Source organism: Anopheles moucheti, chromosome 2 (assembly GCF_943734755.1).
Source record: "Anopheles moucheti chromosome 2, idAnoMoucSN_F20_07, whole genome shotgun sequence".
NCBI classification, from domain to species: domain Eukaryota; kingdom Metazoa; phylum Arthropoda; class Insecta; order Diptera; family Culicidae; genus Anopheles; species Anopheles moucheti.
This window is the reverse complement of record NC_069140.1, coordinates 101,809,145-101,827,288: the sequence shown is the minus strand read 5'-3', so window position 1 is coordinate 101,827,288 and position 18,144 is coordinate 101,809,145. Positions and strand designations below refer to the sequence as shown.

General features: G+C 45.6%; 1 protein-coding gene across 1 annotated transcript in view; it reads right to left on the bottom strand.

The window, feature by feature from the left end:
- The window catches only part of LOC128310564 (transcription factor collier), a 45,914-nt gene that overhangs the window by 21,743 nt on the left and 6,027 nt on the right, over nt 1-18,144 (bottom strand). The window contains exons 2-6 of the mRNA XM_053047236.1: nt 16,962-17,115; nt 16,781-16,844; nt 14,574-14,629; nt 6,516-6,589; nt 5,067-5,135 (exon numbers count right to left, since the gene is read on the bottom strand). Of these exons, the coding sequence (XP_052903196.1) occupies nt 5,067-5,135; nt 6,516-6,589; nt 14,574-14,629; nt 16,781-16,844; nt 16,962-17,115 (417 nt within the window). The remainder of the gene's footprint in view (nt 1-5,066; nt 5,136-6,515; nt 6,590-14,573; nt 14,630-16,780; nt 16,845-16,961; nt 17,116-18,144) is intronic.

Sequence of the window (18,144 nt, the reverse complement as noted above, 5' to 3'; positions counted from 1 at the left end):
CCTAGAGTACACCCCGGCACTCTATGGTACTCTGGGTAGAATTTGTCTAAAATGGTACACTCGTTAGAGGGCTGAGAGCGGCTTCCACGGAACCACGTTTGAAGACGGTTAGGAGATGGAGACGGAAACACCATTAAAATACAATCGAATGTCCAGCATTCACGGGCCTCTCTTCTGGACGTCTCCTCTCATTTCTCTGGATGTCTTCTTTCATCGCGGCTGTCCTCGCGGCAAGACGCTTCAGCGGCGAAAAGCCGGCCTTACCTTTTTCCGATTGGCTACAAATTAAGTGAGTGATGTCGCGTAGATGCCATGTGCGTTGCGTTCGCTGTCGATCGAGCTTTTTACACCCGCGTTTCATCGCGACTCGGTTTTATTTATATTCCGATCGTTGCGTTCCGGCAGCACAACGAACGCAAGGTTCGCCGTTTTTCGTGAGTGTTTGCAATGACCGGACCTCCGGAGTTGAATGTCGTCCGGACGCTCGATTGGGGTGCGTTGTCGTAGATCATGGTCTGGAAGGCGATCGGGCCGCGAAAGTCGCGCATGCACTGCCTTTCGTTTCGACTCGTTTCGGAGCCTACGTCCGCATAAGGTAACAACCTCCAATTGAATCGAGTGAGCGCTCGCCCCCAACGAGTCTCCGGTAGTTCCCTTTTTATGCTAATGTCCACATGACGTTGTCTCGTGAGCGTAGAAGACGGTTTTGTTAGCCCATCGAGATGCAGCCCGGGAGAACAAGACAACTCAACCCACTGGACCCGGTGAAGCACATTTGCATTGTCGACATTTTTGAAAGATTCAATTAATTCGTCGTTTGTCGAGCGCGGCCACCCGAGCAGCCGATTCGGGCGCGCGCTAAGGGACAGGAATTTTAATGACCGACGCAGGCGTACTTACGTCTTCGTGCGTTTACATGTGTCCTACACGGTTCACCGAGGGATGGGACGGTGTTGTTTGATTGGAGAAGCAGTGTTCGATGTTCGATGTTCGATGTTTGACAATCTAAACGCCACGTGTATTTGATTGCGGTAATCTTCGCGTAGGCCACACGTGACCGGGCGGACGGCGGCATCTACCTTTGGTTGGGTTGGGTCGACGCAGTGGACATGTTCTACTGGTTGTTTGCTTCTTGATTTAATGAATGGTTTATTCTGGTGGACAATTGACGTATTGAGGGGGAGTGCGTAGAAGATCGTGAGTTTATTGAGCAGAGTTTAGGTTTTCTTTGAATTTGATATCCTTATTCTGGGGATTTATGTGTTATCATTTTTAAAAATTCCTATAACATTCCTTTTAATTGCTCAATTGGTTATTTTTATGAATGCTTTTAACAACTTTGACATTTTGTAAAGATAGTGGAAAGTGTTTCAAAAGATGTCCCGTTTTGTGGCATCGTTCTTTTGGTACAAATTGAATTATTCTCCAGTCGGCAGCAAGTGAACACAGCACAATACTATTAAGTACCGCTACATCATGTTCCATCGCCCGCAAACCGCAAAGGATATCAGTTACAAGTGTCCTGAAACATTGGCCAACAATTTTCCTATCGCCTTACGACATTTCGCAACGAAACGTTTCGACAGCATTTCGAACAGTGATCGAACGGACGGACGGTGAAGTAGCTCAAAGACTTTTCGGAAGGAGAAACTTTTGCAAGACTTGTGCCGGCATTGCTGACAGACACCGCAGCGCAACCATCCGCACCGCCCTGCCCTCGTTGCGGATGAAATAGGATCAAGAGAAAAGCCGGCCTTTTCCTTTGGCTTCCGATCCGTTTCGTTCCGTCTTCAACCGTTGCGGTTGCCCTTTTTGCGCTGACTTCGTGACGCGTTGACGCGTTCGCTCCAGTTTCCGTTCGACTTCCAGGCAGGCACCCCTCCCCATAGCCGAACCGAACTGATCCGCTCGTTTGTTGGATCGTGGCGGACGGCTTCTAATTGAATAAAAATAAAGACGGCCGATGATTGTGATGCCAATTTTGTAATGTTTATTGTTAAAGTCAAAAATGGCACGTGATATGGATATTGAAGCCTTCGACGCTCGTGCACCGGCTTCCTTCCTTTCTCTTTCTCTCTCTCTTACTTTCGGTTTGTTTGAGACGATGAAAAATGACAACTGACCAGAGGGAAAGAGAGAAGAAAAACACCTACCAACAATGAGCAGTTTTTTGTCAGTAAAATAAAGAACGATGGCGAAAAAAATGCAACGTTACGGGAAGCAAACTGATGAAGATGAATTATGTATCGTGCCTTTCTTCGTCCTTAGCCATCCGGTTGCTTAAGCCGCGTGCGCAAACTCAAGCGCTTAAGGGCCGCCGGTGGCCGAAGGCTTTGACCGCGATAAACCGCAATCCGGGCAGGGTTTGTTTTTGTTTCTGCGCCGAGCACAACGATCGCCTTTCGAGGCACGATTCGTCCGATGTTTTTATCCCTGTCAACGATCGTGCAAGCGTGCGGGGTTTGCAGGTTGCAAGTTTTTATTCCCGGTCCGCTTGCTTTATTGACGATATAGTTGTTGACTAAACGGGTGAGGTTCAAGTGGTTAAAGCAATGTTTAAGAGATTTGCGCTTTAAGGCAATAAATTATAAATTATTGAGTTTCTGTAGATTCGAAAATCTCTAGTACCGTCTTAATTTTTAAATTAAATCCCTAAAAGGTATTCTCACAAAGAAAAACCATTAAAATAAAATTAATCCGAATCAACCACATACCCACCACAGTTAGTCCTGTCTTGGTTTGGTTCGCAAGGCTATAAAATCGAGCATCAATAAAAGTAATAAATAAATAAAAGCAACAAGAAATTAATAATAATTCCATTTGCAGAAATAAATCCAGCATCCTCGCATGGTTTTGCTCTGTACAAATATAGCATTTATGACGCTATACCGGCTAAACCGGTACGTGCTGGTCGCGCCTAGGGCTCCAAGGAGGAAATAACACGAGCCACGAGCTTGTCACACGCGTGCGCGTACGAGTTCTGACGCGTCGTACGCGTCCAAAGGGCCGCGAATCGTTGAGCCGAACCGAACCATTTAGCATTCGATTTTAGATTGATTGATTGTGCACCGTTACGGTTATTGTTATTAGCTTTTGTTTGCGAGAGAAAGCCATCGTGGCAACTCCGCGCGAGTAGCATTGCATCGGAGTTTTAGTTTGCCTTTTTCGCGCTGGTAGTTATTCCGCTTTGGAGGATCGTATGCTCGTTAGCTGAGGATAAGATATTCGCCTTTCATCACATGATCGTTAAAGCGTATTGTGCTGGAAGTTGTTCCCGCTTTCGAAGGTACTGCAGTTTCTGAAGATACCGACGAGTTCTTCGATTTCTGGTGCGATACGATCAAGTTCCAAGCGTGTCGCATATTTCACCATGTACTGAGCTCCCGGTGACCTCTCTGTGTGGTTACTGTCAGTGGGCAGAAATTGTCACCGTGATGGAATTCGGTCAAAACTTTGCTGCCTCGTGGTACGTTGTGAAGCTTTGTGATCTACCGTTTTTGGTACCGGCCATCTTGGGAAAAGGGGCGATTGAGTGCCGCGTCGGAATGTAGCCCGGTGCGTGATTGGATCGTTCCGACGTGACAGGTGGAAATATTTCTACCCAGGAATCCCAGGTTTTTAACCAGTGCAGTTTAATATTATGTCTTTGTAAATGAACAGAATACGGGCAACCTCATTAACATGCTTATCATGAAGCTCACGATCGCCATACAGAGACATACGACCCATTTGGTACCATTTGCTGGAGTTAATGTCTCAAAGTATGCTCATAAATCCATCTCAATTCAATAAACAATCCAGCTTATCGCTTTGTATTAAAACTGAGGTAAGCTTTTCTTCGCTCTGCACGATCGCGGTTCTGATTTACGGCTGATCGCCTAAAAAGGGGGCGCACGATCGTTCGTAGCCTTCAGCCGGTTCGCTCTTACTAGCCATTGCCGCAAACCAAGTGTCAAATAGATGAAATATATGACGCTAATGAGCGTCACAATCTTGATCGGCTGTCATATCGCTGCTTTATTGCGGTGACTGATCGAGGAAAACTCTCTGCCCGAACCGCAACGCAACCGTGTCGATACGCGTTCACGAATGTGTGTGTGTTTTGGGGCCTTTTTTTGTTTTGCTCCAGCACGATTTCTGCCGCACTTCGAAATGCCGCTCGTGTGTGGTCGCAGTCAATCAGAAAAATACCTGTCCTTCCCATATTTTTCCGTGCGCGTGATTGGAGCGAAATAAATAAAGCAAACTGCACCGGGCAAAACGACAGCTCGAGCTGTAAGACGATGCAGAAAGAAAAACGCGTCCTCGGGCAGCGCACGCCGTGTGTGTTCGTTTGGTTGGGCTGTCCAAGCCCAAGCGACGACAACAATCACCGCATCGAAACCGCGCAGCGCAACCGGGCGGATGATCTACCGCGACGCAACGTGGTCCGGGCGCAAAACATGCGCGCGGAATTTCAATGATCAATCCCGCTTTCCTTGCCACGATATGACGCGGGCAGGATGGGGACGAGCGGGAAGACAAAATTAATGCGAAGATGAACAAAAACATTCGCCCAACACACATTCGGAACCAGTGGGGAAGCAAAGCGTATTTCAAGTATGTTACAAATTTCCCAAACAAAAAAAAAACAAACATCTCTCCGATGTCTTTCTTGTGGTTTGAGCAAGGACCAGGTTAAATTAACGACAGGAACCGACCTCAGCGGTGGTATGGGAGGAGGCTTTAATTTGTATTAATTATTCAAACCCTACCGACGGTGAGCAGAAGTCGAACGCAGCCACATCAAATTTGATGTAGACGTTCGAAGGGCTGGAGTCAGTTTGTGCGAAATCATTCCACCAGGAACACCCACGCAGAGTTACTGAGAATTGAGGTTAGGAAAGGTAATGACCGGGTTTGTGAATGAGCGCAGCAACCGACGGGAAAGGGTAGTTTTAAATGTAATTATCGTGCACTTCCACGTCCGTGGCAGGTCGGCAAGGTTCACGTCCTTTCCGATCGATGTCGCCTCAATTAAGTTGTTGCGCTGGAGAGTGTGCGTTCCGCAAGGTAGGTTCACTTACCGATCGATAATCACAGGATCTGACGGTGTTTCGTTACGATTGCCACAGCTTTTCTTGTCACAGCAGCGACTGAAATGAAGAAAATGTAACGACAGAAGTTAGTATTTAGTTCCCTCCAATTCTAAGTATTTTTTCAGCTACACATGTTTAAATCGATCCTTAAAGCTTGTGTGTTATTTCCTCCAAAGACCCACTTCGGATCTCCATAAAGTAGTAAGCTTATGCACAAATCCTTCTCCTGGTCTGCGGGAAAAGGAATTCGAAATGGAACATTGATTTGTACCGACCAATAAACAATATTATCTAACCTTTTTTTGTTGTTGCTCTTCCCCGTTCGGGAGCAAAATGTTTGAACTAGTTTCCGAAGTTTAATCTGACATAAAAATAAACTTCCCCGATGCCTTCCGTCCTGGTGCGGAAAAGTGTCTTTCTTCAGCAAGTTTTTATCGCTCAGCCTCCACCAAATATTGATTGGCAAGAATTTGTTCCTTCGGGTGATTTTGTTCCGCTTATTGGTGCGTCTCTCTCTCTCTCTTTCTTGCTCTGTTGGACTAAACATGAAAACCTCCCACTCTTTGATTTCCACCATCTGTCCTGGTTTTTTTTTCCCTACAGTACGAGGAGACACTTAAAGGTGACTCGCCCGCCCGAGCGCAAACAAACGCACGGTCATCTTAACCTTTCCCGGAGTTCCGGATGTTTGTGTGATAGATACATTCGGGGGATAGATTTTTCCTTACTGTACCGAAGGAAAAGGCAGCACAAAATGGCGTGAACACGCACACGCATACTTCCGGCTAAGCATAGCAAGAGTTTTTGGTTGGAGGAAAATGAATGTTTCGGTTCGAAGGACATTCATCGGCAGGAGGAAGAAGTTCGATTTTTCGCTTCACCGTCCCTGGGGAATCCCCAATCCCCCGGAAGCTGTAGGTTTTTGCGGACGCCGGACAAACAGAGGACGCGGCGCGTCGTCGCTACCAATCACCGAAGATGTCGTCCAGTGGAGGGTTTGGTTGGAAAAGCCGAGCAAAACACGAAATGCCATAAAAATAGGCACACGTATTCAGTTTCGGATGGTGTTGGAGGCGCGTAACGTTTCGTAACGCCTCAGCTATTGGCAACTCACTGTAGGCAAGTTTGAAGTTAAAGTTACAGCTAAATTGAGCGAAAAGGCTGCTCTGCATCGTTGTCTTTGTGTTTCTAGGCTAAGCTACTGCTCCAGTGACAGTTTGCCGAAAGCAAGAATGAACCTTTTGACCTTTTGACAGTTTAGTCAACAACTGCTCCAACGACGCGTTGAAACCACGAAGACCAAACACGGTGGATGGACGGAAATCGGATTACGCTGTGGCAGCTGCTGTCACGAGTTTTTCCATTTTTCCAACAGCAACCTGCAGCCACTTGATGGTAAAAAGTGAACCCATAAAACTATTGCTCTATATCACTCACCTGCACATGACCTCGTGCGTCAGCAGTACTCGGCACATCTCCGGATTCTTGTCCTGGCCTTCGTACACGATCGCCTGTAAGGAAAGAACAGTTGGAAGAAGCTGTTAACCAAAGCGATAGAGAGGGTAAACACGCTGTAACAAACTGCACAACCGATTAGAATGGATAGTAAATGGCCACATAAACAGCTTCTTTATTGTGGAGCAATTGAAATGCTGGTAGTTGACATGGTGTCATCCTGTTGCACGTAAGGTCTCCCCGTATGTAGCGTTGCTGATGCGGTCGGTGTTTATATGTGGCATCCGTGCGGTCATTTGTTGAACAACCCGCTAAACCCCTTTCCAACGTACGTGTTGGTGGAGTCGCTGAACATTACCGGTGTCCTTGTGCTTTTGGACGACTCTTTTCCCCGCTTCTTCGACGGTCAACCCATGGTGCTGTATTTGCCAACCATTAATAATACTGTCAACTGGAGCATTTATTACAGCTCACCAGAAAGGTGTACTAGAGATAGAGGGAAAATATCACAGCACAGCAAAAAAAACGAACGAGACAAACAGAGCCACCGAAAAGAAAGCAAGAGCAACAAAAAGAAGAACCTCAATCCAGTGGCAAAACGGAACCGAGCGCGATTACGGTGTGCGGTGTCCGTACTCCAATTCTCGGTGACTCGGTGTTTGAAGACAAACACGACACGTGGCCAGGACGACGTTTTTCGGTAGCGTCCATACTGTCTGTTCATGTGCAATAATATCTAAGGTAAACAGTGGTTTGGTCTATAAAGCGCCACGAGGAAACGCCAAGGGGTTTGGTGTTTGGTGGGAAGGAACCGTCTGTGATGCCGCGCTATTTGCGTTGTGGCCGGTGCTATGCATGTACGGGTGGGCATGAAAAATTCAGCTGATAAACAATGCGAAATAAACTCAACATTGGCACGCCACGGCAAGTTAAAGTGTTGCTCTATGTGGAAGCGGACGGTGTTGGAAGAATTATTCGTTTGCTAACATTATCTGAAGGGATAGTGCACAAGGTTACATTATTCTTTCTTCTTCAATTCTCGAAAGTAGATACACTGGAAAAGCGACAGACGTTGGATTTAATGCATAGAGGTTATGAAACTATTGGTAGAGATGATGGAAAATTGTACGACAAATCATTATAAAGATTTTCCACCCCAAATTTCGAAGAAAAACAGCTTAAAGCATCTTTTTTAATTGAAGATATTTTTATCATATTTTATTATATTTTTTCACATATTGATCTCATTAATTCGAGCACTTGAACAAACATAAAAAATGGTAATTTTGAATCTCTTTAGAAGATTATCAAGTGCATATGTAACGTGCAACATCATTTATCATTGATTTGCAAGGCAACATTCATTTCCAATCAAAGAAACTATCTCTAGTCTTCGTTTGTTGGGCGGGAACTGATCGCATCATAGTTCTTTGAATCATTCTCCCATCGTTTCTAATTTGATAAGCTACCGAAATGGTATAGAGGAAGAACTACCTTCGCTTACATAAGTTGCACTTCCTAACCTAAGCCACGTGACTAGTTCAATCTTTTATACGCTCTCTCTCTATCACTCTTCCAATGTCTCTCCTTCTGGCACACGAAAGCAAACGGGAAGTGATTGTGTAAAGTTTAATCACTTCCCGAAGTTTTGAAGGCCACCTTACAGTGCAGCAACAAGGGCAGCCGGCATTGCCTCATCATCAGTCTGATTACTTCCCGAGCCCCGGGTGCTGATGTTCCGATTATCGATGGCACGCGACTCACGGCCGGCAACCCGGGGGTGTGCCACGTGGCAGCTTGTTGGCTTAGGTTTCTGGCCCATATGTCTTACTTATTAGCAAACCGGTATCGAAAAACCACGTGTTGGCACGCTTCCTCGAAGAAGAAGCCAATTCTTCAACAGAAAAACAACGACAACAAAACACACACATACCGTAGGCAAAACAAATACAATTAAGTTTTCTCGATTCCGGGTTTCCTTCCCCGAGTATGGGAAACATTTCGGGGCAGCGTAAGGGAACCACATTTAAATACCGTAACGAATGCGCCCTCCCAAAACAGCGATGTTTTGTTTGCGGAAGTATAACTCACCACTATTAGTGCGTGTTACAGTTTCCCCCTTTTTTCAGTTTCATGTAATGAAATCGATAGTTTGTCCATTTGATGGATTATTCTCAAGCACGAACTATTAATCTATGCTTTTTGTGTGTTGCATTTTTGGGAGTGCATATTTTATATAACTTTGCACAGCAAGCGCTAAGCCAAGGCACAGTCACCCAGGCACTCAGCATAATGCATTCAATTTATCTAATAGCACACACAAACACAATGCAAGTTCCATTGATCGGCTTATGGATGGATGGATGTAAAACAGCACACAACTCATAATAAAACGCCATCGCTGTAATCAGTGTTGGGAGCGTTATTTCTTCTTGACACTTTTATTTGCCGAAACACACACCGAATAAACAGACTTTGGGCACCGAACACGGATTGGTTTGGTGGATCGGTTCTGGTTCACGATATCCACGCCTGTCTGGCGATGTAAAAACGGCCCAACTACGCGCAGCCAGGACGGATAAACGGTTCTCCCGAGAGAATGATTTGAATTGTAAACAACAACATCGTCGCGTGGTGTGGAGGAAGCAGCAAAAAAGTCAGCAAAAACCGTACAGCACACACAGAGGCTTTAACTGAAATTTTAACAGGAAGTTTAAACGAGGACACGGTGGCGGAGAGCAAAAAAAAAAACACAGCGACTGTGATCCGTAAACGGATAGTGTCGGGTTGGGGCACACGGAGCGAATAGCTTCACAATCAGTAACAATCCAACGAATGCATGCAGAACGAATGGAGTAAGCAAAAACAAACACATCATCAGCCATTTTTTCCTCTCGATGCAGCCGAAAATAGAAAAAAAGGCATTCCACACACGTTCGAACGACTCCATTTCACTCTACGGCGCTACTATGCGTGTTTTGCATTCTTTTTAAGCAATCTTTTAGTGCGCCACTTGTGCTGCACGGTGTGGTTGTGGTTGGCGAATGTCGTTTGCAAAAATTAACAGGCGAATTGACGGTGATTTGTGTGCACAATGTGTTAATTTGTGTCAATTTAGAACGTTTGTTGGTTGGTTTTAGTACTTGTTGTCGAGCGGTTTAGAGCGTTTCATTCAGGTCAGTGAGAAAATTTCAGGTGTGATTGTTACTAATTGTCGATTCACGTTGTTCTTCAAATCCAAATCCATGGAAGTGTTTATTTACTACTTTTCTATTTAAGTTCTGTTTTCAATTTTTCCATTTTCGTTAATTCTCTATACACATTTCTCACTTTTTTGGCAACTTTAGTATTGTGCTTTCGTTACAATTTCCGTTTTTCAATTTGTTATTAATTAAATACTTTTCTTCTTCATTCGCGGCACAAAACAATGGACCCGGGTGCTTTACAACGAGATAAATAATGTAACCATAATCGAGTGCACTTTTATTTACCGTGAAATACTTCCGCCTATTCCTCACTCCAAACACGAAAACTCTTCAACTCCTGGCCGTGATTTAATCCGTTGTTCATTCTCCATTTCTTGTTCCACTCGCCATGGAACGATGGTGCTCCAGCACCGATACAGCGAGATTCAATAATTCGCTTCTGTACTGTTCGTCATTTTTGAATCGTCTGTCGACGAAACATTTATTTTTAGTTTTTATACTCTTCGAACGGGTGAACGATGCCCATCCTTGTACGGATAACGTTCCGTATGGTCTCAAATCTGTTGACCCTGTGAAGAATGGTCCATCAAGAGTATCTTCCCCAGAAATAAAAGCCAGAGAGAAAAAAAAGCCCGAAACAAAACCTGAAGCCGTTCCAGTTGAAAAGCGAAACCTGGTCCGAACACAAAAAAGAACCCCCCGAAAAACAGTTTGACACCGGCAAAAGAGCAAAGTGGAGCGTTTACCGGGTTGGAAAAATGCCGTTATGGAATGATGAAAACCGACTGCCGACTCGACCTCCGCCACACATGGTGGAAAAGGCGGTGGATCAAATGCATGCTGGACGGATTTCGGTATTTGGCCCAGTTGAAATGTCGCGCAACGACTACGGCTGGCCACCAGATAACGGAATGGATGCAGACGGGATACGCAGGGGCGCGGCATGCATTATAAAGTAGCTGCCCGAGCAGCCAACATCTCGTCCTTCCGTTTGGCCTTCCGGCACATTCGATCATCAAGGTGTGTTTTTATTGTTTTCTCTTCTGGTGCTGGTCATCCACTTTGTTACAGTTTATCGTTCAGCAAAGATATTCCTTTGTTTTTTTGGAGGCATCTTTTACCTTTTGCTTTTCGATCTCTTGGAAAAGATTTGTGGCAGGAATTTACCGATTGACCGCGATTTTTATTGATGACGGATCAAAATCGGATGTGGATGTGAAACTGAGATAAAATGGAATGGGCTAGGCGTTTAGTTCCCTGTTCCTTTGACAGATGTCCCCTATTACATAATTGGTACATGAGCGTATTCTTCAACACAACTTCCCAGCAAATCTCTCACAAAGTTCGCACTGGTTCGAAGCTATCTGACACCTTTAACTAAACACTGGGCACGTTTTCTGCGCGACACTTGTCCACTTGATATGTCCCGTTGATATGTCTAACCAGCTCAACAAGCAACTTAATCATCGTGAGAGCTTCTCCACTGCAACACGCCATCTTCTTTATCCACTTATCGCATCATTTGAATTGCAGGGCAATGTTTTTACCAGCAAATTTAAAAAAAGACCATCCAAACTAGGGGTAGAACGGTTTACGGAAACGCCCAATCGTTTTAAAATTTTGACCCACACAAAAGCATCCACGTGCCTCGGACGTGCAACGTGCCAGCCAGAAGTGTCGGATTAAAGTTTTCGGAAATAAAAAACCAGACGCACACGATAAAGTACCGCCGATAAGACGATTGGTCGTACGGACGTGCGCGAAGTTCGTGAAGTGATTCAAATACGGCGATAAGCATCAAACCCCTTTGCGTTACGGACGGAGCGGGTTTTTCGCCTGTTTTTTCAAGGCTTGTAAGTACAGCAGTCCAGCTGATGTGCGCTCCCGTTTGTTTTCCAACGTTTAGCGCATTCGAGTGCAATTGTTCTCTCCCTCCGGTTTTGGTGCGTCAAACAGCATCCCCGGCATGTGCCTGGTAGGCATAGCGCCTGCACCGAACCTCTAAAGAAGGGGTGAATCAAATTACCATTTTACCAGTTGATGATGCTTCGAGCCGATATCGTGGCAGCAGTAGCGGTGGTATCGAATATCCTATTAAATTATATTATTTTGTAGCTAGAGTCCTGCTGTTGCGCTACATTTACGCCTGCGAATTGGCCTGCAATCGGCCCGACACCCATCGAGGGTATTGGTGGAATTGCGCAAAACTCCGAGAGAGGGGTTCTACGGCTGATGACGGTTGCTCATTTGATGCGCAAAAGGGAACGGAAAGTTTTTATTTTCAAACCTCCAAACCTGAATCGAAAAGGAAACAAGGATGTTCGAGTGCTTGCTAGGTAGGACATTATAGGGCCTGGTAGCAGATATTGAGCAGCTACATCGTTAGATCATTAATTCCAATTACAATTGTGTACTCTTGCGCGTGCTTACAGTGGTCGCCCACAACAAAAGCATCGTCCAGCTGGGTCGGTGATGATGATGCTGTTGATGACCAACCTCAAGGTCGCATCCTTGAGGAAGTCCCTCAAAATTAGCCAAGCTAGACGTGCTCCCGTACACCAATTCATCGCATTTATCTGCAGCACTTTATCTATCACCCTTCAGGCGATCGTCCCATTGCTGAGTCTTCCCGTTTGCACTGCAGGAACGAAGATTAGATCCCAATTTATTATTCCCCCTCAGCCATTCTGTCTGGTGTTACGTTTCCATCAGTCTCGCCAATGTATTTCCTTTCTCGCCTCTATCTCCCATTCGGACAAAAATTTGGAAAGCTGTCATAATTTCCAGCCCATCCACCCAACCCCAGGGTATCAGTTTTCTCTCGTTGCCCGAAAGGTAGGCACACCGCACACCACTGTCTGGACACCCCACAAAACCCATTAAAAATCGGTCACCGCCGGGTTCGGGTGGTTATCCAGCTGGATTAGCCGGCGGATCAGTGGTTGTAAGCCGGGGCTAATAGATTTTAGGACAGCGGGATTTGTTCCTCGAACCATTCGAGTCTAAACTCAAACGCACACCCAAAAACACTGGGTCACGTTTGGACGACGATGATGAGGTTCATAAATATTCGAGCCGAAGAAAATGGCCAGATTGCTAACGCGTGCACCTTACGGAAGGCTGCCTTTCAAGCAGAAGCATTTTTTATCGTTTGTTGTTCTTGCCCAGGATTTACAATGGGCTTTCATAGAAGAAAGGGGCAGTGCACCAGTCACTAAGGTACGGTAAGTAGAGTTTAATTGATTTACAGATGTTCGATTATGCACCCAGCGAGCATGTGCGGCCTTGGTGGTATCAATTTTCCTACATATGGGAGGGATTTGGTTGGGTACTGGGCTTTGTAGCTTTACGGGATGCAAGAAAGGCCTTCCTGTTGTAATGGATGTTTTGGTTTACGTTGGATTAGCCGTGGATGAGACGATACGGTAACGAGGGGTTACTTCTAGGGTACAAGATACAAGACAAGATGAAAGAACGCTTTTTGGCTATTTGGCTATGAAATTGATATGATCTCTCTTTAGTTTTAAAATTCGCATCCTCTCATGTTTTCGATAACTTTTCCTTTACCGTAGTAATGATTTATGATCAAAAATATCCACACAAAATCTGTCACTAGTAGCCACGAAGAATTAGCGTCTACGGCAGCCACTAGACCAAATTGCTACCATATGGACAATCGTGTAGCGCTCCCGAGACTCACGGACGACAACTGTCAAACTTTCTGCTCGGTTCTCCATTTCAGGACATTTATCATTTGCCGATTGTCGACTTCATTAAGAAAGCGTACGGTGATATTTAATGAACTACTGGTTGATCCCATCCCACAAACGCCCGAAACTCGTTGCAAAGTGCATTCCAATCAAAACATCCATTGTTAGCCATGTCCTGGAAGCACTTGACACAAGGCACCGCACTAAACCCTACCATCCGAGTCGGGTTTGTTACACTCGTGGTGTGTCTCTCCCCCAGCAACAATCATTCGTTTTTGGCTCTAGGAATTGTATCAAATGAGGCGTTAATTTTTGATTTGATTCACTAGCTAACACACCAAAAGCCTGCCACAACAACTGTCGCCTACTTTGAGCGCGGCCCGGCTGACATATGGGCAGCAGTAGCAGGCGACGACCGCGTTACCCTGGCAGCCTTCTTAACCCTCCGGCACTGTCAAACATGTTCCAGACGATGCACGGCACGATCGTTAGCGGACGAAAGCGGGGTGCCGGAGTGAATGATAGATGGCCACGCACGCAGCGGCAGAATGCAATGTTCAGGAGGGAGCACGCATCGAGAGGATGAAGTTGTTAGTTTTATATTGGTAAAACGGAACTCGGTACGGAAATCAGGATATTGATAGTCTTGCACCGTGCCGACCTTTTCCGGAGCGTGGAAGTAAATTGTTTAGAAAAGTGTAAATAATTGACTTGCCCCTGGACAGGGCACGTTCCCGTAGCCATGGCGGCATTAAGTATTGAAGTAGAGAAAGTGCAACTGGAGTGTTCTTCTCGATGCACTTCGCAGTTGCAAAACAATGCAACGGTTACCAGGGGCAGCAATGGTTATCGGTATGGATAGCGAGCTGTCTGTTTCAATTATTCATCACGTTACTCGTTTTCTTCCCGGAGCATACTAAACACCAGACGAGCAAGGGCTGCAACTGCAAGCTTCATCCCCTCTGATGACAGTTTTATGGGGCCGGGTTGGTTCTAAACTTTTCTAAATCGCCATTCTCATTGCACTAAGATCGTTAGGTTCTATGGGCTCTAAAGTCACTACCAACACTCCAAAACGACCTTACAGACTTGCTAGACATGGACATTGCATTCCATGGACTTACCTGTTTCGTTACCGAGTCGATCAGCCGCACGAAGATGTCCTGTTCCTGGCGAGCACCTAGGAATGAGAAAAATAAGAAACAATAATAAGAAAAACCACGTAAAACACTTCCAACAAGAATGCCAGAAAATAATCAAAACCAAGCTCGTTTTGATTCCTCTCCGTACCCAACGAACCGATCTCACACTCACGGAACTGTAAAGTGGTTCAAAATTTAATAACACTCCTTCTGGAGGAGCAACTTCCAGCGTTGGATCCTTCCTGTAATAAGATTTAGAGTCGTGCTGTTCAATAATTGAAAACACCATAAAGCAAACAAAATCTCCACGATGACCCCGGGGTAACTATTCAAATGCTGCTAGCCACTCGGGTCCCACAGGAATCCGCCCTGCGTGTGAACTCTCGGACGTTCTTGGCTGTGCTTGTATCAAAACACTTAATTTTAATTGGATAAATTAAGGAGATAAAAAAGTTGCTCCTTTGCCACCGGGACGGTAAAGTTTGACCAGAACCCGTTCGACTACAAGAAGGTGTGTCAGGCATTGTTTCCGGGTGGTCCGAAATCTTATTTGTTTATCGAGCGTGTGTGTGGAGTTGGAGGATTACGAATGGGATGTGAGTCTTTTTACGTGTTTCTAAACTCATCGTACCCCTAACTGAGTGTGTGGTTGGTTTAGCAAAGAACAAGTCGTTTGCTGCTGGACACTCCAGAAATTGTTTGCCCATGGAGGGAGTGATTTAATTTGGTTCCTTCAAACTGAAGATACCCGTACGATAATATCGCACCGTGAAGGAAAACCATTTTCTTGGGGTTTTATGCCCGAGGACACTTTGGTGGGCTACGGACAATGGATACTGCTCGTTTAGTGGACTTTAGTGGACGTGTACGAGGAGTAATTGTTTGTTTGATTTATTATAAACAAAAACAAAACGTCCCATCGGCTGCTACCCTTTCGCCTAACTAGACTCCATAAAGCTTACGCTTTAATTTGCCACAGAGAGGCAACAGACAGAGGTATCGTTAAAATGGCCATTGGTCATTATTCTCCCCGTAACCTGCTCGAGATGGAACTTAAACAGTAGCCCTAGGGAATGGTGTGGAAGTACAAACGGTTGGCTAGTTTATCTGTTCAGCAAGGAGCGATAGAGAGTTATGAAAAATCAGAATGATCCTGTACGGGGTATGGGCGCCGTATAAACAACCATTAATTGTGGCCGCGTAACTTCATCCCGGATCCCGGTAGACATTAGACTCAAAATAATCCATGCTTTATGTAAAGAGCTGAACTAATTGCGAGTTGTTGGCTGAAGGTTTGTAAAACTAGTTGCATACCTCATAGGGGTCGAGATCTAATACACAACCTAAGAGTAATGGAAATAACATTGCTTATTGTTATTTTAAAACTGGAAAAAGGGATCGCGAATTCTCCACTTTCAACGACATCTACCAGCTCAGCCAGAGAGCTGGTGAAAAATTCATCTCCTACCGAATGCCTCGAAAACTGCACCGATAAACACGAGTAGTTCGTCAAGTTAACATTCCTCTACACGTTGTTAACATTTTTTGTTGAATTTCCTATGCTATCTCACAACGTTAACAATGTGCAAACATACACCCAGTGAGTGCACTGAAGGTGCGGGTAGCCACATGAATTATGCAATTATGCTAAACCAAGCGTATCAGTTCTTCAGCTCCGTTGGATCATTCCGTCGTCCCACGTGTGTTATATCCGCATGCGAGAGCAGCAGAACAGATTATGGTACGTTTGTTTGTGTGTCCTTTTTTGTCTCCAAAAAATTCCGGTTTCCGGTTTATTTTTTCGGTTATGCTTTTATCAAATTCTGAGCATATTAACCGAAGGAAAAAAACAATACAATCCCTTTTTATTCCTGTTCGGTCTTTGATTAAACTGCCGAGTAAATGATTATAAACAGCTTTTCCAGGTGTGTGCTAAAACATATGCTAATTTGTTGCGCCATCCCCAAAGCAACTGGGGGAAGAATTGTGGATGGATTGCGGGTGCGGCACCATTTGCATAAATTATGCAACATGTCCTGTTTGCACATCCACACGTTCCACTACTCCCTCGCCACTAGAGGGCCGATCGCTAAACGAACCGTGTGTGCTAATTAAAACTTTACCTACTTCGGAAGGATCCTCTGGGAGCCGGCGAATACGTTTTGTGCCGGATACTTCCGGGTACTTACCATTAGCGTACAGCAGCTGCAACCGGTACTGGATGCCGTTGTTCGTCTTCTGACCGTCCGGTTCCTGCAGTTAGAAACGAAGCGTACGGACGGAAAACGTTAGTGAGCTACCGTGGCTTCCGGGCAGAAGGATACGGAGTTGGATGCGACTGTTGCGCGTCTTCGAACGGTAAACCCTTACCTGATCCTTCTCGATGAAGCCGATGAAAGCGGTCCGCTCGATTTCGATGGGCTGACCGGCCCGATCGTACAGGGCAACCACGAAGTGGAAGAAGTTTGACTTTCGCAGATTGCTTGGCGGTTGCTTCTCGAAGTGCGCTCGTCCAATGCCCAAGCTGTGCGGGGAGGGAGAGAACGTGGAATAAGATTTGAAAGCCGGTATCGGTAGTGCGTTGGTCATATGCAGCTAGTTTTCGGTCGCTAAAGCCGAACGGCACCGTATCAAGTCGCTAAAATATACCCACGAACCCGGAACGACTTCGACTGGAGAGCTGTAAAATTTAATTGAACTGTACCGTGCCGGTTCTCGCACAGTGACCGGGGCGAGAATTTCGGTTTCTCACACCGGAATCGAAATGCGTCTCTGCTGCTGCGATACATCGGTGCAAGCGGTTCGCCGTTATGATAACCTGCGCCTGCAGGGCTCGTAACCGTACCCGCAAAACGTGTGTGTCGGATCGGTCCGTTAGCCTTTGCGTCGGGTATTCGGTAGAAGCTTGACGATATTAAATTTATGATAACTGTTCTCCGCTTAGACGGCGAGTTGGGCTGAACTCTTGTTCGGCAATTAAGAAACGATCTGAAACGGTAGCGTTCCACCGATCAGTGCGCTTATAACCGTGGAATTCTAACGACAGCACACCGTCAACAGCCTCTGGGGGCTGTGAAATGTCTTTATCAGCAAGAATCGCAACCGTTCACTCGGCGTTCTGGATGTCCTGAAGCAAGAGTCAATAGAGCAGCATTACCTATTTATATCTCCGTTCCGTATATTTTTATTTTTTTACTTGTTATATCTCTCCATCTCCCATTCAACACGATTAAAAACCGCGTAAATCGTGTGCAAAGTTACACTAGTTTCACTCACTTCCCGGGACAGTGATAGTTCTGGTTCGAGCCACAAAACCACATCCCACCAAACACCCGGACCAAAACCATGTATCGCCAACAATGTGTTCATCCCGTTCCAGCTTCCTCTGGTCATTAGTGCGGTCATCGGGCACCGGGCACACCATTAGCATTGCAAAGCAGTACAAATTTATTCCACCACCCGTACAGCCAATAAAATTTCATCGAAATATTGATAATACCCCTGCGGGCGGACTGGTGGTCTTATAGCGAGGGGGAGGCGAAGCGATAGAGGT